At 46.6% G+C, this 22,128-nt stretch overlaps 2 protein-coding genes across 6 annotated transcripts in view; one reads left to right on the forward strand and one right to left on the reverse strand.

The window, feature by feature from the left end:
- The window catches only part of GRK5 (G protein-coupled receptor kinase 5), a 150,733-nt gene extending 141,270 nt beyond the window's left edge, over positions 1-9,463 (reverse strand). For all 5 annotated transcript variants that reach the window (XR_010081281.1, XR_010081280.1, XM_063405206.1 and 2 more), the window contains exon 1: positions 9,213-9,463. Coding sequence is in view for 3 of the 5 variants with exons in the window: in XM_063405206.1 (XP_063261276.1) it covers positions 9,213-9,264 (52 nt within the window). In the remaining 2 variants the exon portion in view is untranslated. The remainder of the gene's footprint in view (positions 1-9,212) is intronic.
- Positions 9,464-16,581: 7,118 nt separating this feature from the next.
- PRDX3 (peroxiredoxin 3) lies at positions 16,582-21,544 on the forward strand. Its single transcript, XM_063405216.1, has 7 exons — positions 16,582-16,656; positions 16,746-16,821; positions 16,905-17,046; positions 17,770-17,905; positions 19,843-19,946; positions 20,714-20,879; positions 21,353-21,544. Exons 1-7 carry the CDS (start codon positions 16,621-16,623, stop codon positions 21,404-21,406), a joined length of 714 nt encoding a protein of 237 aa, XP_063261286.1. The 5' UTR covers positions 16,582-16,620; the 3' UTR covers positions 21,407-21,544.
- The last annotated feature ends 584 nt before the right edge of the window (positions 21,545-22,128 follow it).

Genomic DNA, 22,128 nt, shown 5'->3' on the forward strand with positions numbered 1-22,128 from the left:
GGAAAATAAAGAAACCACATCTATAACAACCAAAACTAAAGAGGATGGAAGAGAGAACATTGGCTGAAAGAGATTATCAACATAACCCTCACCCCCAGGAAGAAATAAAATCTAACCTAAGAGTGAACAGAAAGATGAAATCAGCAGAAAGCTAAGGACAAGCATTAAACACCACCAGTATGAATGAATATATATCTATATATATCTATATCTTCCACAGACATTTTGGCAACCTTGGCTAAACGATGATTTAACCTGGCATCCATTCTTTCCAACTCATCTGCTTGTTAAAGGTGTCAGTTCCCTTGCACTGCCTGCAGGAATATTTTGATGGAAGTGTCACAGAGGACTCACTGGTGCTGTTTTCACTTGGCATCATTGACATTTTCCCTTTGTTTCTGAATCTTCTCTTCTTCTAGCTGCATTTCTCTCCTTTTTTAACCTTCTTTTTTCCCCCACAAGAGGAGATCTTCCACCAGTGCCTTGTGCAGATTCTGCCATGTGAACACCACTGTGATGTTACAGGATTTCTCCATTCTCCTGGCAGCTAGGCCCTTTCCTGGGGCACACAAGATAAAAATGAGGGAGAACTCTGAGGCAGGCAGAGTCTAAAGCTTTTGTTGTAAATAAAGACTTCACATAGAGCCATGAAAGTCTCTCATAACACATGCATGGAGAGGAAAAAAAAGACCAGTTTCAGTAATTTTAGCCAGGAGCCTTGTCTCACAGACTAAACACTGACCAAAGAGCAACCAAGGAGTGTGTAAATACATAAAGCCTTACATGTGGCCAGGAAACTGACATTTAATCCAAACTAATTAAATGTGTTTTAAACAGTACATCAAAGACTTCTCGAATTCAAAGGTGGTGTCAGAAACAGAAGACAGGGAAAATAAACTAGACTAAATAAGTGGGAAGAACAAAATATGGGAATTTTGGTCTAGAAAAATTTAGACTGCTCCAACGGGGAGAGGAAATAAAATTATCCAAATTTATTCACTGGGAGAATGATACTAGGAAAAAGAGATGGGTTTAGGAGCACTGGGAACAAGCAAACAGAATCCAGAAAGTCATCACTCTCCACACCCACACAAGGTAAAGATTGGCTCTCTGAGCAGTGAAGCAAAAGAGGTATTGTATGAAAAATACGGTAACTTCTAGAACTTGCAACATAACCTCAGCCTACCAGGAAAAGCCAGGCTCACAGTGAAATCATGCATTCAATGGGACCCAAGAGAATACTCAACCAAGGCAAAAAATAGCTGCTCCAGCTGATGAACTGCCTCTCCAGCATCCTGGGGACAGCAGGGAGCTCCACCAGCAAACTCAGCGGGACAAAGTGCTCAGCAGCACCCTGCTGGAACAGCCAGGGTGTGCTGCCCCTTCCCCAGGGCCATCCAAGCTGACAGGCTGGGAGGAGGAAAGAACAAACCCTGCTCAACTTGGCAGGACCATGACTGGTGAGGAACAGAAAGCACCTGGAAAAATGAAAACTGTACTAGAGGGACTGCATGAGCAAAGGAGATGGGAGAAAGGGAAGTTTAACCAGAAAAAAAAAAATCAAGATTTCTTGGGCTCGTTTAAAAAAAAATTGAGAGAGACAGACCCATAAATGGAGTCATTTTTACACCAAAATGTTTCATACCTTAAAAAGTACATGGCAGACCAGGGACAAGATGATGCAGTAGGCCTTTCCCAGTGGCTTCCAGCAGTTTCCCTTTAGCTCTATCCATGTGGTTTTACTGCCTGGAACAGCTCTGCTGCAGCAAGAACTGCCTGATCCCTGAGCACAAACAAGCTGCAGTTCCAACCAGCAAGCAGTGCCCATGAAGTCCATGGGACTACTCATGCATGGCAAACACATCCCAAGGTGCTGGAAATGATGGATACAGGCATTTTTCAGCCTTGGCTGTACCACCAAAATCTTATCTGTCAATAACTGTTCCCATCCTGGAACAGTTCAACAACAGACAACCACCCTTCCCTCACTATTTGTGTTATTTGCTCCCAGGTCTGAATTGAGGCTCGAGTACCTGTGTGTAATTCTGCTCCTTTCAGCCTGCCCTTCTTCCCTCAATAACTGCTCCTGACAGTTTCTTAACTATATCTGAAAGGACATTATACCAGCTAGAAGCAGCTGAGCCAGCTGAACAGCCTCATCCATCTTCCTCCTCACCTGTGTTTTGTTCCATCCTTTCATTTTTAACAGGCAACTTGGTAAATTTTTTTTAATTAAGTAAAATACCCATCATCTTTGCAATATTTTCTTTAGAATGTTTACTTTAATTTTGGTTTCCCTACTTAATCTTTTCCACAAAGCTGTATGCATTTTTAAATCTTCCAAGGAAAATAATTACAAAGATAATCCAGCTGAGTGTAATCAAACTGCAGGGTTCTTTATTTTCCTGGCCTTTTAATTTAATTTCACATCCTGTGGTCTTGAAGAAATATTAGGATTATATCATCTTGTTATTGTTTAGATTACATGCCAGTAAAAATAGGGGGTAACCAATTCTTTTCTTTCCTACTGCCACACAAAAAACTCATACAGCACACAAGAATATTTTCAAAATAAAGTTGCAGGGGAAGATCTCAGATAAGCATGAGTTACACCCCTAAATCCCAATTTTCTGTCCAGAACCTGTGTTTATTTGGTTGAATTTTACATAAATACAGTAACTGCTTTGACAAAACAATCTGCTTTTTAAGTTTTTCAGTGCACCAATATGGATCCTGATGTGATATTGTAGCTTTCCCTGGATCAATACAAACCAGGAGTCATTCAGAGAGGAACACAGGCAGAAAACCCGTGTGGGAGATGAATCAGTCAGCCGAAGAACAAAACCAGGAGGAGCCTGCCCCCCTCCTGGCAGTCAGGTTTGAGGTTTGTGGGGATCAGAACACATCTGCAGATAGTCTGACTGCACAGCTGGGGCTTCAGACCCTTCCCTGCAAACATCAAAGTCCTCAGCACACAGGTCCTCATCCTCATCCTCATCCTCAGCAGCAGCTCTCAGCTGGCACAGCAGTGCCTGGAAAGGGAGCTCCATTTCCAAGAAGTCAGCCAGGAGGAAATTGTGGTTCTTTGTTGTGTATTTTTTCCTGGAGTAACACATTGTGCTGTGCACAGGTATAAAGGAAAAAGGAAGCAGTATCAGCCACCAAACAGGTGTAACATACCCCTGGGGCCTAAAGCAGCAAAGTCAGAGCTGCTGAATTCCTCTGAAGCTGTTTCTCCTTCAAAATGGGGCAGAAAATGCCAATCCAAACTCACTGGGGACACAGGCATGGACAGGGAGGGCTTGTCTTGGGGCACGGCTGTGTTTGAGACTCTCATTCTGGAGCTGTATATCACAAAGACATGGGTTAGTTTGGTCCACGTGCTGCTGCTCTGGCAACACTCAGCAGAGCATCACTAAAACCACCTCTTTCGGGTGTTTTTGACTAAGTTCTCACAGTATTCTTAACTTAAGACAAAAAAAGAGTCATAAAGTTATGTCAATGTCTTGTGTAAGTACTGAAAATTCTTTTCTGAGTGGATAATTTCAGCAACACTAAGTTAAAACCTTCTCAGAAAAAGAACATACTGATAACAGAGACAGGCAGTCTCTTCTTAGATTTATTATTTTGCACTTGAGAAAAGCAATCCCGTGAGATTAATGGAGCAGATGTAAGTAGTTCTACTCAAACCTCCACAGTTAACATTTGTACTAAAAGTTTTACTACATAATAGGTTCTCTGTGTTAATAACCTGGCTCACTACTAAATATTTTTTAAATGCCTACAAACCCAACAAGACAGATAGCAATCAGGACATAACCCAACAACACAGGAAGGAGCATGGTCCTCTCTTCAGTGAAAAAGTCTGGATGGAAGAGCTCTTGATTTCTCCAGCATTGCCACATCCCCAGCCCATGGTGCCCATGTGTGCAGACTGGAGAACCCCAGAGTGTCCACCAAGGGCACAGCTACAGCTCTTTACCTTGCTTTGCATCAGCCCTGCTATCAAAAAATATAAAAAAGACAACCCAGGAAATATATTTCAAGCCAGTTCTACACACACACATTTGCCCTAAGCCAGGTGTGGCTACAGAACTAATTCCCTTCTCTAAAAAGAAATTTTGAAGTGATTCAGACTTACATATTCTTTTCAGAAAGGCTTGAAAATTCTTCTTTTCTGAATTTCCTTGATTCAAATATGCGATAGTCTTGACTCTTCCAGGTACTTATTTTTCCCCAGAAAGAAATGGTTCCAGGAAACTAATTTTTTTAAACTACTGCTTAAAAGCACCCTGTTGCATCTGAAGCAATGGCTGACTCCATTCTTGAAATACTTTTGTTGAAAGCTATTACAGTGGTTTGCTTCTCTTGAGCTCTAAAAAGAAAACTAAACTGAGACACCACATGAAGCTTCCTGTGCTCACAATGTTTGCCATACAAAGCATTTTGGGTTTACGTCAAGGGATGGAGGACAGGACCTCAGATTCTGCATTCAGTGGACTGGTTAATGAAGTTGCAATAACCATATTCTCCATGGAGTTTTGGCTGTCACTACAGCCACCTTCTTTCCATCAAAATATGCTTTTCATTGTTCTCCTGCCCTTTTTCCAACTGCTCCGCAGCCAAGTTCTTGGAAAGCAATCACGCTTCATGTTTAGGATTTATTGCTAGTCTTTTGCCAGTAGGGACACACACAAATCTCTCCTGTGATCATCCTGCAAAAGCAAGCTAAAAATACAGCAATTTATGAACAGGCACATTTTGCATGTTATATGGCATCAGTGGGCACTCATCAAAAAATTCTGAGAGTATCAAAGGTCACTCCTTTTGTCTAGGCCACTAGAAGGCTCTGCTTGGGTGTCATAAATAAGCTTATTTTAGAATTTCAGCCTACCTAAAAAGGGAAAAAAGCATTTGCATTGTGTTTCAGTGGTTGAAGATTTTTTTCCGTTTTACACGGTAAACTTTGCGCTTTAGAAACTCTAGGTTTGACAAACAACACAGTTCATCTTCCAAAGTGGCTGCTTTAAAACCAATGACTAAATTAGACATCACAGTTGTCATTAAAACTTCAAAGTGGTGAGAATTGTCTGTTTGTATAAATCTTTAAAGGATTTTGCAGTTTCAGAGTCAAGTTGTATTTCTGTTCGGAAATGTGTTTCAGGTTGTCTGAGGAAGCTCAAGCCAGAGAAGCAGCAGGAAAATCAGGGAGGGCTGATCTTATGGCTAGGAAGGTTCATGAGGAAGAGTATTCAGGTAATCACCATGCCTTGGTCATGCTTTTCAGACCATATTGTTTATTTTTCATACAAACACTGCAGTTGAATTATCAGTCTCTTTGAAAGACTTGTCTTTTATCAGCTTATTGCTTTTGACAGGCAAGGGTAGATTCAAGACTGTAGATACAATTTAAATCTTCTCTGGATTAGGACTATTAAACTTTCTGAGACCTTGGGAGACTCAGTTCTTGGTCTCTCCTGGTGCCTCATTTCTGATGATCCCCTCTGTCAAACAACCACAAATTGGGAAAGTGAACTGGGACTGGTTGCCCAGCCTGGACTGGTTGCTGGCAGCGTGGTGGATGTGCAGTACTCATGGCTGGGTGATTCTGTGCCTCACACACCACTGCTGACACTCAGGAGCAACAAGGCTGATGAAAAGAAAGGTCAGTGAATGGCTTTAAACTGACAGAGGGCAGGATTCGATGGGATATTGGGAAGAAATTCTTCCCTGTGACAGTGGGGAGGCCCTGGCACAGGCGGCTCAGAGGAGCTGCCTCATCCCTGGAAATGTCTGAGGCCAGGATGGGGCTTGGAGCCACCTGGGATGGTGGAAGATGTCCTTGACCATGGCAGGGGGTGGCACTGGATGATTTTTAAGGTCCCTTCCAACCCAACCATTATGCAACACCATGAAGATCCAGATTAATGTTTTACCACCTCACAATCTAGGGTTCTTACTCAACCCAAAATGACTGCAATTGTTATTGTTTTGATTTTCTTTTTATGACTCTCATCATTCTTGTCTTCCCTTCTCAGCTTATTCTTCTCCCCAGGCAATACTAGATAGTTCCCAAATACCTATTTGGTTCCTATAATTAAACCAGATGAATTTTCTATTCAGTCTGAAAAGGGATTAACGATTTGTGAAATGGGACTTTGCATTCAAGAAATGAGAAATTATAGTTGAGGAAACAGCATAAATTCACTCCTAATAAATAATGAATGGACTTTCAAATGCAGTAAATCTCCATTCTTACCTGTTCAAACTGACAGACATCTGAGTATAACAAGTAACTTATGTGTAATTTTGTGTCAAAACCTTCATATTCTGCAAAAATATTGAAATTTCCTGAAATTTATTCTCTGCTTAAAATTATTCACTGAAATGCATTTTTGTATGTGAACCACATTTACTCTTTTTGTTGCTCTAATAAGATTACTCATGTATCACATGGCATCAGTTAATTCTGGGTGTGCTTCTCATTGTGATCATCAGGATTTAAGTGCAAGTATTTGTGTAGCAGTTATAAAACTTGCCCCCTGGTATTTCAGCTAAAAAAGCTCACTTTACATCAGGGGTGAAGGAACTTAGACAAGGGACCACAGGAAAAAACCAACAAACGCTACCAAGGTTGAGCAAAAGGGTTGCAAAATTCAAACCAATATTTGCTATGAAACATTTGTGATGGGCACTCAGCCCTACTTCTGACTCCCTCAAACCTTCTCCCTGCTGGATTTCACACTGCAGCTCTACCCAAACCTCTCTTTGACATCCCCTTTGCTACTGACAGTAGGTTTGTGACCCCCTTGTAATTCTGACAAGACTTCTGCCTTGCAGAAATAACATTTTCACAGTGGATCCCATCGTTTTTCTTCTCCTAACATTAAGGACCACATTGCAGGCACCAACCAGCACGTGATTGAGCTAATACAGCTTTTAATTTTGACTTCACAAGAGGAAACACACAGGCATGTACTTGGCTTAGGCTACATTTTCACCCAGCTAAATCTATTGATGGAGTCTGCAGAACCTGGAACAACCTTATTTTTAGATACCATAATCTTCAATATATTAACTTGCTTTTACTCTTGGTCTAACATATGTTGTCTGCCTTCTTCATTTGCAGTGAAAGCCACCTACTTTACTGGCTGCAAATTTTAATACAACTTTACTAAGAGCAGCTTGCAACAAAAACTAAAGTGTGGCAACCTATCTCATACAGGAATAATACTTGTGGCTCTGATGTCAGGTACATCTTTTGCCCTTTGTTCTTCATTTAAAAAAAAAACCCATATCCCCTAAAAAAAAAAACAAATAAAAGCTTTAAAAATAAATTTGCACCGGGCCTCCAAAAATGTTGTTAGAGGTTCATACATGATTTAAAGAACGGTTGGAATGTAGTTTGGAGGAAATCTTGATAATTTTTTGCCATTTGGATTTATAGCTAACAGCTTCTTTAATACAACTTTAACACAAAAAAGCAACATGACTGTAACCATCTTCCTGAGAATGGGAGAAAAGGACCATAAAACTGAGTTCTGTAAACAACACACAATAACTGTAATTAATACCAGTCCTTTAAAGTATTCCTAAAATCTACTGAAATCTAAAGCGGCAGTGTATGACTGGAAGCAACAACTGCATCCTAAACAACCTTAAAAATGACAACAGAAAATAAAAGATCTCCATCAGAAGTCAAAAAGTTATAATCCACGGATCTGCTGAATGGGATAACACCTTTGCCCTTATTATTTGTAGAGCTTTTCTGGGAGGATCTCAGGACTTTACTCTCTAGCTAAGCCTCAAAAGTTCAACAGCCTGTGAGTTATATAAACACTGTTTTACAATTTGAGTTATTTTCCCAGCAAAAGGACCGCTCCAGGGGCGGACTATTTGAATGATCTCTCTCACAAAATGAACCCTGATTTACCCGTAGCTCCACAGCTTGAGAGTGGCCGAAGCTGAAGCCCACCCAAGCGGTGCCCAGCCGCGCTCGCAGGCAGCTCCAGCGCTCCGGCGGACAGCGGAGAACACGCTGCAGGTTGTACCGCACCTCAAAACGCCTGCTCCAGCAAGTGCTTTCAGGGAAGAAACTCTGAGCAAGGGCTTGGAAAAATGCCTTATTTTAAGCAGCAAGCAAGTCAATAAACACAAACATAAAAATGGGTTGGAGCAGACAGAAGGCGATCGCGTCTTGGCAGCGATGCCGCAGCCGTGAGACGTGTTGCTTGTGCGTGGCGCTCCTGCTGCAGCCGGAGGGATGCTCCGGGCGGACGGGGGCTCCGCGGGGAGCCCCGAGCCCCGGCCCCGCCGTGCGCAGCGCCCGGCTCCGCGCCCGCAGCCGCGGGAGGATTTCCGCCCGCGCGGGGAGAGGAAACCGCGGCCGCTCCCGACGGGGGGAAAGCAAGCCCCGGGAGCCCGATCCTCCGGGGGCTGGCGGGGTTCGGCTCTGCGAGTCCTCGGGGTCGGGACGGGGATGCTGCCGGGAGCCCCCCGGCCGCACAGAGAGCGTCTCTTCGGGGCGCCCCGCGCTGAGCAGCGGCGGCTCCGCGCCGGCGGCTCCGGCATCGCCCGGAGCATCCCCGCTCCCGAGCGCGGCGGCGGCCCCGGGGACAGCCCCCGCTCCGAGACCACCCGCGGGCGGGGGCTGAGCCCCCAGCCCCTCTGTCCGGCTCCGGCTGGGGACAAACACGCTCTCAACAATGGGCATGTTTGCAGCAACATGATCTCACCTAATAACGCCGAATAAGGCAATGACTGTACGGGCAAGCGATACGATCCTGCCGGTCTCACCACACGGCGCGGAAAGCTATTTGCAGATTAGCCCTTTTGAATGAATGCATCTGCAGCTGACCTTTAACAATAGACGCTGAAATAGCACAATCTGTGGGACCAGATTTGAGGGGGGGAGGCGGGAAGGGGGAAGGAAGAGATGGGTGAATATTGTAATCTCTGCAATCTCATTCACTTCCTTTCCCAAACCCCCGCGCACGGGGAAAAACAGCGGTATTTTCCTTCTCACCGGGGCTCTGTCTCAAACAAGCCGTTCCCAACGCCGGCACAGCCACATGGCACCCCGACAGCCGCCGCCGGCGGGACCGGCGCGCATCCCCACCGGTGCCCGCCCGCATCCCGCGGGCATCGCTCCGCGGAGGGGCGACTGCGACAAGGATGCTCCAGCCCCCTCTCCCCTCCCGCCGCTCTCTCACCTTCCCTGGCTTTCAGCAAAACGGTGTTGGCAACGATGTTTTCCAGCTCCATTGACGAGCTCGGGCAGCGCAGGCAGCGGCACTGCAGCAGGACGTCACTCCGAGGTGCGGAGTCTCCGGGCGACCACCCTCCTCCTGCCCCTAGCGCGCTGTCCCCCCGCGCATCATCCCCGCCTGCCCGCCCGCTCCCCCGCGCTCCCCGGGCGGAGGCGGCGCTCCCCGCACTGCCTGCTCCGCCGCGCCCCGCTACTCCATCCTCCGCCCCGCCGGCTCCCCCGGTGGTTTGAGGGCTCGGGCGCTCCTGCCTCCCTCCCCCGGGGGTGTGGCACCGCGGAGCGGCCCCGCAGCCCCGCGCAGGCGCCGGCCCCGCCGGGCTGGGCACGCCGGGACGTGTAGTCCTGGGGTGCCCCGCAGCACCTGGCACCCGCTCCGCAGCCGCGCAGGGTCCGCAGGGAGTGACCGCCACTGTCCGCCTCGGGGAGGGGGACAGCACGGGCAGGGGCCGGCCAGAGCGTCCCGGGCGGCGGGGGTGGGTGTTCGCCGCCCGGGATGCGCGGGGCGATGCGCGGAGCTCCCGCGGTGCCGGCCCCGCGCAGCGCTGGTGCCGCGCTCCGTCCCGCGGCGGCGGCCCGGGGCTCCTCCTGTCCTGCCCGCGGTCCCCGGGGCTTCGTGCTCGTCACCCCCCGCGCAGGTGCCCACACTGGTGCGAAGGGGTCGCCGACACCCGGCAGACGTGTTCTCCTCCGGCCGGGGCTGCTCGCCTTTCTCGTGATGTCAAAAGCCCCCTACGAAGAACGCAAGGGAACCCCATCTCTTCTGCCACACGGTTGTTTTCACCCGTGTAAGGAGCTGTGTGAGGCATCAGCCACTTGTGGAAAGTTTGTGAATTTTAAGGGCTAGATTACAACATAAACTCTCTCCTGTCTACATAGGACAGATGCTCATGTCAGCATGATTCTGATTTTCCTAGCAACGGGGTAGATCGATTCATCAGGTCAGGCAATGAAAGAGGAATAAAAACGACCCATTACTCTAACTGACACTCTTCCCCCATCTGTATTTGCATTGATTAAATCCACATGAAGCAAATCAAATTAACATGCACCTTCTTGTAAGTGGAGCATAGACACTACTGTTTTCTTCTCTTTTTTTTATTGTACCAATTTATTTTTTTCCACAGCCACACAGAAATGACCTGCAATAGCAGAGCTTGCAGACTGCCTAGAAGACATTTTCTGAACATAGGAAATAGATGAGAAATGCATTTAATGAATGATACCTCGGGGGTAAAATTGCTACAATAAATGCCTTTTGTACCTGATTAAGTGTCAAAGGTTTGACCTTTGAAAGTTATTGTGTATAGCAGGTGGCACTGCCATGTACAATCTTCCACAGCCTCTCTCCTGTCGCTTCAGAAAAACATTCAGCCTTCAGAGCCATTCCATGTTGTGGTTCCTAACTTGTAATACAAGTTCTATACAGCAGCAGTTGTCTGTAAGTACCAGAAGATTTTTCTCTGATTAAATAATTCTTGAGGGAGAAATTGCTTCCTGGAAACCAGAGCCTTAGCACAGAGATGAGGCTCCTAAGGAGCATCTGCCCTGCTTGTTGTTTGAACTCTTCTGTGCAAGCACTGATGTAAACAGAGCAGATTATGTTCAATTCTAAGTGCATTTCACATCCCTGCCCAGCCTCCCACTAATGATCATCGTAAGGACAATGCAAATATCACAGCGTGGCGGATGGTGGAAGGCAGAACTTTTATTACACAGAATGTTTTTGATGCTACAAGCTACTCCTCTCTCCAGAGGACAAATGAAGGCATGTGTCTAAGTGCCCATTTTGTGAAGCACCACTCACTGCAGCAGCAGCGGGATATCACTGTGTCTGCTGCACCTCAGGATGAGACTGATCAATGGGGAAGGATTTACCTTCATGGGAGGCTCCACAGGGAGCACTCACTGTGTTTGCTGAGTTATTTTTATAGAGGTGCCTGAATGAAGAGGGCAGATCTTTAAGAGCTCAGGTATGAGTTGCACTGGCAATCAGCACGTGCACCCCTTTATCTAATATCTGTATGTACCTCTAGATATGTGGAGTCACCCACAGTGTTGCCCTGTGGGACAAAAGTATGGCTCCAGCACGTTGACGTTGTCCTGTGCGGTTTCAAATATTTAATTCTTGAAAGGGCAACCCTATTTATCCAAAGAGTCCCGACAGATGGAGTTTGGAAATCCCACGGAGCTACCTAGTGTTCATGAGCGGCGCAGCTCCGGCACGCTGCACGATCCTGGCAGCCAAAGGCACACTCACGCAGCTCCCGCAGGAGCAGGGACAGCCAGGCAGCAGCGAGTGCTGCTGCCACAGGGGTTATTCCAGCTCGGCTCTATGGCTTCGCTTTGCAGTCGACCAGAGGCAGCCACGTAACTCAAATGTGGCTGAGTGCAGGGAGTGGGGATATCTGAGCTCTGATCGGGCTGCTGAGGGACTGCAATAATATGTGTGTCTTAGTTATACACCTACACGGAGAGCAGCAATTCTGACTCCATGCTTATAGGGAAGAGCAATGGAGAGGGTTTTTCAATATTCTTATGTTAGCTGACAAACCACCCCCCCCTTGTTTCTAATAAATCTGATTCACTGTGGTGCACTAGGACATGGAAGGAGCTGTGTTCACTAGCACTACTTTGAAAAACAAAATCAAGGTGATTAGTCCTCACCGCATCTCTCTTTTCTACTGCATTTTTTAAACCTGATTAAAACTCTGATGGATGACACAGGCCTGAGATGGATGGCCCCTTTCATGGATATGGCTCCCCATGTGTTGTCAGAGCAAGTTCCACTGCACAGAAAGTGCATCAGTTTAGGAAAACCAACTGCAGCAGCAATTTGGACTCTTACCTCATGACTGCTTCACAGCTGTCAGTATCTTCATTCTCACGTCACCTCGAACAACTAGTTTGCAAAACCAACATAAGAATTAGGAAGAGGTAGATTTATTTATATCTAGTTTCTTTTGTGGTGACACAGTCCTTTAATTGCAAGCTATGTCCACACTTGATTTAATGGAGCAGTCAGGTTCTCTCTGAGTGAGGGAGAAGGAAACAGAAGACCTGTAAATCTGTTCCACTGCTTATCTGACTCTATTCACTCTTGTAAAATGGTGCTGAAATATGTGGACTCAAAGATAGGGTAGCATGGAAGGAATCCAGGGAAGGAACACAGGTCTGTTTTGCTGGCCTAAATATCCTGATGCAACACTTGCTAGGAGAAAAAGGAAAATTTAGTCTGAACCATATGCAGAAGCAACCAATATTGGAAGGCAAAAAAAAGGGAGAGGCTACCAAAAAAAATTCATATTCTGAAAAATGTGCTTTAAAAATGTGCCTTAAAAATTTCATCTGAAGTCATTCAGGAGAGACTCCTAAAAACCTCCAAGTGCTGAACATCAGGGTAAAGCAGGGCTGGCAGCCATCTTTCCTTTATGGGAAAAGCGAGGTTTGTAAATGAAACGCCAACACCGAGCGAGCCCCAAATGCATCAGAGTAACAGGAACAGAGAAGCAGCGAGGCTCAGTGTGATATTCTGAGCCACTCGAAGGATGAGTCATCGGCAGGGTGGGCTCGCACAGCTCCAGCCAGAAACACAGCAGCAACACACCCAGTTTTATCCTGCCACCAGAGGAAAACCGCTCGGCCTCTGCACGGCCGCCTCGACACGGAAGGATAAAACCCCGGTGAACCAGATGTCAGAAAGGCTTTTGCCTACACTTATCAATTGGAAACATACCCTGACAGCAGCTATCTCCTAAATCCATGTTCTGACACTTAATTAATGCAGTAAAGCCCGGTCATGATTAGCCCTAAGCTGGATTGTGCTTGGAATTGCTTCTGAAACTTATTGCTACGAACGGGCGGATTCTTTCTCCTCCTGCTGAGCTTGGATATCAGCAGGTGGGAGCACACAGGCCTGCGAGAGCATTTGCAGGCAGCTGGAATATTTTCCAGCGCCCCTGTGTGCAAGGACAGAGGCTGCCATCTACCAACAGTCACGGGGTGATGCATCGTGTTGCCTAAGTCAAACTTTTTGCTTTGGTTTAGATAAAAATGTTTATGCCTCTGCTGTTTTTTTTCCATTTCCCAGCAACATTTTCAGTTATCTATTTCCTCAAGGTAGAGGACAAATGATTGTTACAGCATTTGATCACATGGAATAACATAACCTTCTGGGAGATGAGCAGATTTATTTTTAAACAAGCAGATATATGTATCCCATACTCTGCTCAGAATTTGCCACTCAGTGATTCACAGCAGAAGTTCTGATTTGGTATTTGCTTATCACTTTCATCAAGTTTAGAGAGAAACAGCTACTTTTTCCCTAAAATTTTGTTGTGTGAAAGATAGTTTTTCAAAAAGCTCTTTAAAATCTAACACTTACAAAACAATAATGGAAACAACACACAGGTTTTATCTAGTATTTTTTATCAACTGATCTTGTAGCTTTTCACCAGAAAGACATAGTTTACTATTCCCTGATATGAAAAGAGAGGCACGAAACGGGAGCAGGCAGATAAATATCCCAACTGAAAAGAACTTTCACATCTCTCATCATCTATTCAAGTGCCTTATGGACTACTCTGCACCTTGTATACCAACTTCTTAAAGCCTGCTGAAATCCCTGGGGAGTCTTTCAGCAACTTCACATCTCAGTTTGAATCAGGCTTAAAGACAGCAAAGGAGACAACTAACAAGATTTGGAAAAAGATGTGCATATGGTATCACTCGGTAGATTGATTTTGAGCTTTGGATGTCAATAAGAACCAAGTTTAGCTGTTGCTGTAGCCTGTGCCAGAGCCAGAGCTGAGGGAAAAGGAACAACTTTTATCAGGTGCACCTTGGCAGTGACAAGGTCCATCTTCAGATGGCAGGGATGCTCATTTTGCAAAAGCAAAATGGAAAATACCCCCCATTAAATGGCAGTAGTTCAAGCCTTTGCACAGAGGTCTGAGAAGCTGAATTACGCTGCCTCCATAACAAAGCATGAGCAATATTTCCCCACCTGCAAGCCAAGAGTTTAAACAAAGAGTTTTAAACAAATATAACTTTCTGGGGACGGGGGGAAGGGCATTGGTTTAGAATACATCAACTCAGAAGTTTTGTGAATAATCATCTGTGGATGAGACAGCCATCCTCAGGAAATCCGAGCAACAGCCCTGTTCTGGCTGTCACAATGCAGCTCCCACTGCTGAGGGAAAGGAACCCAGCCACCCCTGGGCACACAGTTTGCTGCCCAGCCCCAGGGTACTCGTCTGGGTGAGCACATCTCCGTGTCTCAGGGCATGTGCCAGGTAGTCCTTGCACGCAGTCATGCCACCCTGCACTGCTCTGGAAAGAATCAGCCCAGGTAATGGCTGATGGTTTGCTGCTCTCCACGTGCAGCCGCTGCTCCACAGGTGTTCCAGGCTCGGCCTCACTGCTCACTGCTCCACTGGCAGCAGCACAAAGACCTCCCACATCTCTACCCTGGTCACAATCTCCACGACTGCTCCTTCCCTCTCCTAACCCAAGGCTTCAGACTAGGGCTCAGCTCATCCACACTCACCTGACATACTTTGACATAATCTACTAATTGTTTACTCACTTCCACTGACATGTTTTGAGTAGCTTTTTTTTGAGAAGATTTTCAGAGCTGCATTTCCAGCTGTCATTGGCTACATCTGGATTAATAAATTGGATTAATAAATTCAAGGTGCCAGACTGAAATTTGCCATAAGTGCCTGAGAAAGGTCTCAGCACACTTCTGGACAACACCAACTAATACTGCCCCAAACAATTCCTAGGCATAGTAGAGAGTTAATACCAGCTAGTTATCAACACTAACAGGCAGGTTGAACACAATCTCCCTCTTTTGAAGGCTCAGAGGTTTCACTGTTACAGGGGTGACTGGACCATGCAGATGGATCAGTACCAGGAATAAGTTCAGAATGTAGATTTAGCATTCATTGTGTTCATCCCAGGGGTAGCTGACATTGCTCTGGCTGCCTTTGGCTTTGCCCCCTGATGCTGATGGCTGAGCTCATCCTGCTAGCAGATGAGCTAGATTTTTCTCTAGTTCACAAGGTCCACCCATTCTAAAATGTCATGGATATTAATAAACACATGAAAGCAGAAATTACTAAAACCCAGAAGTTTTAACTGGTTTAACTGTTTAGATGAAGGAACGCAAAGAAACAAGTGAAGATGGTGAAGGGCCTTGCTGTATGAGGAGTGGCTGAGGGCACTTCATTTGCTCAGCCTGGAGGAGACTGAGGACAGACCTCATTGCAGTCTACAACCTTGTGAGAGGAAGAGGAGGGGAGACACTGATCTCTGCTCTGTGGTGATCAGTGACAGGACCCGAGGGAACGGCCTGAAGTTGAGTTACGGGAGGTTTGGGTTGTATGTTAGAAAAACCACCAGGTTTTAGAAAAAACAGAGGGTGATTGGGTGCTGGAACGAGCTCCCCAGGGAAGCGGGCACAGCACCAAGTCTGCCAGAGTTCAAGAAGTGTTTGGACAATGCTCTCAGGCATGTGGTGTGACTCTTGGGGTGTCTTGTGCAGGGCCAGGAGCTGGACTTTGACAACCCTTGTGTATTCCTTCCAGCTGAGAATATTCTGTGATTCTATTATCCGAGTGAGTTCAATAATGTCAGAGCCAATTGTAAGCGTGTACGTGGAAGGTTTCCGAGGCTGTATCAGCACACAGCAACCACCAGCCACCCCTGCGAGGCCGGGGCCGACGGGCTCAGCCCGGGCACAGCGCCGGGGACGTGGCACTGTGAGGCCACCTCGAAGCCGTGTCCAGTGCTGGGCCCCGCGGTTCTGGAAGGGCAGAGGTGCTGGAGAAGAAGGGAACGTTCCCTTCCAGAGAAGGGAACGGAGCTGGGGAAAGGTCTGGAGCACAAGTCCTGTGAAGAGCAGGGGGGAGATGGAGGAGGCTCAGTTGTGTCACTCTCCACAGCTCCCTGACAGGAGAGGTCGGGGTCGGGCTCTGCTCCCAGGTGACAAATGGCAAGACAAGAGGACATGGCCTCAAGCTGTGGCAGAGAAGGTTTAGGTTGGACATTAGGAAGAATTTCTTCACCGAAAGGGTGTTTAGACACCCTTGGTTAGACACCCTTCCATTTACTGGAATGGGCTGCCCAGGGATGTGGTGGAGCCACCGTCCCTGGAAGTGTTCAGGGAAACACTGAACGCGCCCTCGGTGCCATGGTCTGTTTACGCGGTGGTGTTCAGCCGTGGGCTGCGCTCCTCGGTCCCAGCAGCCTTTCCCACTCCGATCGATCCTGCGATCCCGTGCGTCCCTCACCGCCCCTCCGCGGTTCCCGCCCCCGGCGGCGCGGCCCGCCCCGCCCGCCCGCCGCTCGACATGGCCGCCGCGCTGGGGAGGCTGCTCCGCGCCGCGGTGAGCGAGGGCCCGCCCGCGGGGCTGCCCGCTCGCCCGGCAGCCGCGCTCACCTCCCTGTCCCTCCCTGTCCCTCCCTGTCCCCGCAGGTGCCCGTGGCTGCCGCCGCCGCCAGGAGGGGACCGGCACGGCCCTCGGCCTGCGCCCGCCGTGCCTTCAGCCTCGGTAAGTGCGGGAGGGCGGGCGGGGGACGCGCGCCGGGAGCGCTCCCGGGCCCGGCCCGCAGCTCTGCGTTCTCCCCTCCGCAGGCTCCTCGCGGCTCGCTGTGGCGGTGACCCAGCAGGCCCCGCACTTCAAGGGAACGGCCGTCGTTAACGGAGAGTTCAAGGAGCTGAGCCTAGATGATTTCAAGGGGAAATACCTGGTTCTCTTCTTCTACCCCCTGGACTTGTGAGTGCGGGTTTCTCCCCTTCCCGGTGCGCCTTCTGCCTTGCTGAAGGTCATCACAAGCGCTGCAGGTCGTTCTGGTTTTGCCCGATTTGAGCCCGTCTTGCAGGGCAGATGTGCCCGTTTTTAGAGTGTGACTGATAAGATTGGCAGCACATGGCCACTGTGTGTTACAGCAGTGGACAGGGTGGCTGGAGAGCATCTCGCTGCAGGGACTGCAGCAGGAGCTGGCTGTGATTCCTGTCACAGTCAGATCCCAGGGGTGAGGGCATTGCCTTGCAATTTGGGGCTGCCTTGGAGATTGTGTTCTTGAAGCAGCAAGGCCAGCAGAACAGCAGATACACAACTTCAGGGCAAAACATGACAGGATGGGGGGCAGTCTGCTCAGAAGACTGGAATCGCCAAGAGCATCCTGGTGCATATGAGCACATGCAGAAGGGTTTAACATGCAGACCTTTCTGTTATAGTTTCCAAAAACTCTCTGTCTGGAGAGTCTCTAGCAGAGACAGTTTCTCCATCCTTGTAAGGAATGTGTCTAGAACTCAGAGAAGGTAACTAGTGTGCCCGCTGTGTGACTATGTTGGTTTGAGACTGAAACTAACCTTGAGCAGGCTAAAATTTTCAGTCTAAAGAAAATGCTCTGCTGCACTCAAACCTAGAAACACACAAGAGTCTTCTCTAGAGAATATGGCAGAATTATTACAGCCTGATCTGTCTGCCCACCAGCACCTTTGTCTGCCCCACGGAAATTGTGGCTTTCAGCGACAAGGCAAAGGAATTTCGTGATGTGAACTGTGAAGTGGTGGCAGTTTCAGTGGACTCTCATTTCAGTCATCTGGCCTGGATAAACACACCACGAAAGGTAGGAACTGAGTATCTTTTTAGGGCTTTCTCTGTTGGTTTGGTTTCTCTTCACAAGAGCTTCAGAGAAGAGGAGTTGAATAAATAATTGTGCCAACACTGATATCTAATAGATTTCCTAAAGTCACATGCAGTCAACTTCTACATTTGATGGCATAATTCTGACCTCTGTCTTTTGTTTCCTTTTTCTTAATTATTTGGCTTGCGTTTGTAACTTGTTTTGCTGTGATGATAGCCTTGTTGATAACATTGTATGCTTGTACATTTATCTCAAAAGACAAATGTTCAGTGTACATATCACTGTCCTAAGATGCCTGTGACAGCTGATAATGCACAAAAACGAACACAGAAAAGGAGCAGCAGATGTTCAGTCATTACTGTTAACAAGTACTCAAGAGTGGTGGCTTCAGGATGGAAGCAGAAGAACCACCAGTTAACTGGAGCACTTGTATCATTAACTCACTGGCTGAAAGGGTTCTGTTCTTGCAGTACAAGTGGAGGGTTTTGGCTTTCTTTAGGAAAGGAAAGTGATGAAGACAGCTTTTCACTGGAGAGGGGAACATGCAGGGGAGGGAGGAGAGTTTGCTGGATTTAGTACACCTTGGCTGAGCCTCTCAAGAGTATTTCTTTTCTGCATGCTTTGTTGAAAGCTCAGCAATGTGACTGTGGCCTGACTTGACAGCTTTATCCCAAAGGTGTTCAGGGTATGTCAGTCACACACATATTTTACAGGTGCACAGACTGTTTTGAATTGAAAGGGACCAACAAGGATCATCAAATCCAACTAAAAACACCCTGCACAGGGTGGAAAGAATTCCGTGGTGGCACAGGCAGGAAACTGGCACCCGGAGAAGATGAAGCCATGGTTTCTCTGACATCTGTGCTCAAAGCTCTGTGCAGGGAACTCTGCTGCAGACAAGTGTTTGCAAGATCAGGGTCTGAGTGGCTGAGATTACACAGTGATTCACTGATGATGCCAAGAATAGCAAAGCTAACAAACTCCAGCCTTGTTTCAAGGTTAGAGAGCTTATCTCTCTTGCAGTCTCAGTATGTGGCAAAACTGAAAGAAATCTTGTTTGACTCTTCAAATAATATTGAAATTGATTTGTAGGAGGCAAAACCAAAAAAAAAAGTGCTCTGAATAGAGCAGCAGATCTCTGACATAGTTAGTGTTTGGAATCGTAGAATTGTTAAGGTTGGAAAAAATCTCTAGGATCATGAAGTCCAACTCAGCATCACCATCACCATGTTCACCCCTGTCCTCAACTGCCACATCCATATGTTTGGTTTTTTTCCCATGCCCTAGGAAGCCTGTTCCAATGCCTGACAATCCTTTCTGTGAAGGCATTTTTGATAACATTCGATATAAACATCCCCTGGGGCAATTTGATGCCATTTCTTCTTGTCCTGTTCATTGTTACCTGGGAGAAGAGGCTTACCCCCACCTGGCTACACCCACTTTTAAGTAGTTGTAGAGAGTGATAAGGTCAGTTGTTCTTCATCAGATGTGTGGTCCAAAATTTGTTCACAGGCTTGTTTCCCTTCCCTCCCCACCATGTTCATCCTATTTAATTCTGAACACTTGAATATGCAGTAGAAATTTTTCTATTCAAAGCTCCTGAGTAGGGTACAAAGGAAATTTTTCTGGAAATTTATAGCTGTTGCCATTGGTAGCCTCTTACCACCAAAATAAGCAATCCTAAAATGCTCAGTGCTAAAGAAATTTTCACTTTCTAAAGAAACAAACTGTTCCTGACGACTTTGAAACAAACAAACAAACAAAGCAAACCCAAGCAACACCGCTCACAGTTCCTTTCATGGAGCAGATGCCGTGGTTGTGTTGTTACTGTGCCCTCAGGAACATGGAATCCAGCAGCTCAGGAAGGATGATCCCATGGAGCTTTTTCTGACCTAGAAAAATCTTCCTCTGTTCTCTAGAGCGGCGGTTTGGGCAAGATGAATATTCCAGTTCTGTCGGACCTCACGAAACAGATCTCCCGGGATTACGGGGTGCTGCTGGAAGGACCTGGCATAGCCCTGAGGTAAGGCTGGACTGCTGGTAGCTGTGCTGTGACACAACCCCGCCTAACCAACAGTGGGCCCACTGTCCCCTCCTGGGGGAAAATCGCACCAGGTAAAGACTGTGAGATGTTTTCTGCTGCAGGATGGCTGCGTCCCACCCTAGGAGAAGGGCACCTGGCCATTTTGGCCGTGAAGCTCTGAAAATCTGTGAGGGAAAAGCCAGCTCTTCTGCTCTGAGAGAGAGGGAGAACTCCGTGTCACTAAGGAAAGAGGGCAGCATAGAAGGGCAATTTCTGATAATTTTTTCCATAGTGGTTCTAAGATACAGTGGATTGGGTAGGAGTCTTCTGGGGACCTTCAGTTCCTGGTCTCTTTGGGTCAGGAACTTTTGACATTTGTTTACTGACAGATTAAGTTAATTAGCAAGGTAAGACTGAGACTTTGGTTTTCACAAGTATTTGTATGTAACGAGATTTAATTTAGTAACATAATGCACAAGCAGCTCTTCACTCAGTACCTACAGATTTGACCAAAAAGCTGTGGGCAGGATGCCAGCTTTCAGTTTTGAAGTACAGGTTGAACATGGAGTTGTCCCTTTGCTCTGTCTGCCTGGATGGAATAGCCTCTATGCATACTTGGTAATTTCACAGTGGCAGTGGATCACTTTGCTAACAAACAAGCCACCAAACGCTGTAGTTCTGCTCCTAAGTGATGCCTGCAATTAGGAATTCCTCGTGATTGGCCTTGGAAGGTGATTTGCCCTCCCTAAACTGCTGCTCCATTGCAGAGGTCTGTTCATCATCGACCCCAGCGGGCTGGTGAAGCACCTGAGCATCAACGACCTGCCCGTGGGGCGCAGCGTGGAGGAGACGCTGCGCCTGGTGAAGGCCTTCCAGTTCGTGGAGACGCACGGAGAGGTGTGCCCGGCCAACTGGACCCCAGACTCCCCCACGGTGAGAGCTCACTGCTAAATAGAACCCTGCTAAAGATAGCACTGCCTCCTGCTGCTCGTCTGCAGGGCTGGCATCCGCTCGGGTGGGAGGTGCTGGACTCAATCTGTGTCTAAACACAAAGCTTGTATCGGTCAGGCAAATTTAGTGTGTTTGTCTGATACTAAGTGTGGGATTTCTGTGAAGAAAGTTAATGTTTCCTTTCAGGAGATGCAAATCATGTTCAAAACTCCAAATTTGACTCAGACTCTCTATTAACTGAGTTCAGATTTTTTACTTATTTAATGCGTTGTAATTTAACAAGAAAAATATGGTTCATATATGATCTAGGCTTTTGTCTTTCAACCAAGTGCAGAAACAGAAGTAGATTACTGTTTTTATAAAGTATGCATAGATTTTCTTGGATAAAGTCTCAAACCTCTCATGTTTTTACCATATGTGTACCAAGTAATAACTAAACTTTCTTTTCTTGACAGATCAAACCAAGCCCAGAAGGTTCTAAAGAATATTTTGAAAAAGTGCATAAATAAACACTCAAATATGTGGACAAAACTCTTAATTTTGCTCACTGAAGACATTAGGAAAACAGCGATGATTGTAAAAGTTAATAATAAAAATAAAAGCTCTCATTTTCTTGTGTTTAAGAAGAAATTAAATGCTGAAATATTTACTGACTCCCTTGTCTTGCTTTACAAAGAGTAAAACTAAGGCTTTCCCCGTCTTCTGCAACTTCAGTTTCATGGATTTCTGCAACTGTTAATTATCTTCCTGAATGTGATGAGTACACAAGTTACAGTTGCCTTCCCCTGGCTTTTCTCTCTTTCTTTTACTAGTTTTGGACCAGAAAATGTCCTGCATTTCGTTTTCTCACACAACAGAAAATTCTGTTAAAAAAAATAATTGCAACAAAACAAGGATAGAATTTTGATACATGGTTTGTTTGTAATGAATTTTGTAGAGAAAGAGATTAATGCAACAAGTAAAAATAATTTTAAAAATCATGGGGTTTGTGTGTGAATGCACTAAAACATGGAATGAATGTAAATATGTGCAGTTTAAAAAGGAAGTGCAGCTGCTCAGGAGCACTAACAAGCATGAAGTTTAATTTTATTTGGGAGATGGTAAAAACTTGAACCCCTCTGTGCACTTACTGGAGCTTCATGGCAAGTTTTCTTTCACTTGAATTTGCTTGACTCTTGTACTGCTCGAAACTGATGTAGCATCTCTCCAGCCATAATAAAATAATCTTAAC

This window comes from Prinia subflava, chromosome 9, assembly GCF_021018805.1.
Source record: "Prinia subflava isolate CZ2003 ecotype Zambia chromosome 9, Cam_Psub_1.2, whole genome shotgun sequence".
Classification (NCBI taxonomy): Eukaryota; Metazoa; Chordata; class Aves; order Passeriformes; family Cisticolidae; genus Prinia; species Prinia subflava.

Coding starts and splice junctions, on each gene's coding strand:
- PRDX3 (XM_063405216.1), top strand. CDS start 16,621: ATGGCCGCCGCGCTGGGGAGGCTGCTCCGCGCCGCG. Junction 16,657..16,745: donor GGAGGCTGCTCCGCGCCGCG/GTGAGCGAGGGC, acceptor CTGTCCCCGCAG/GTGCCCGTGGCTGCCGCCGC. Junction 17,047..17,769: donor TTCTTCTACCCCCTGGACTT/GTGAGTGCGGGT, acceptor TCTGCCCACCAG/CACCTTTGTCTGCCCCACGG.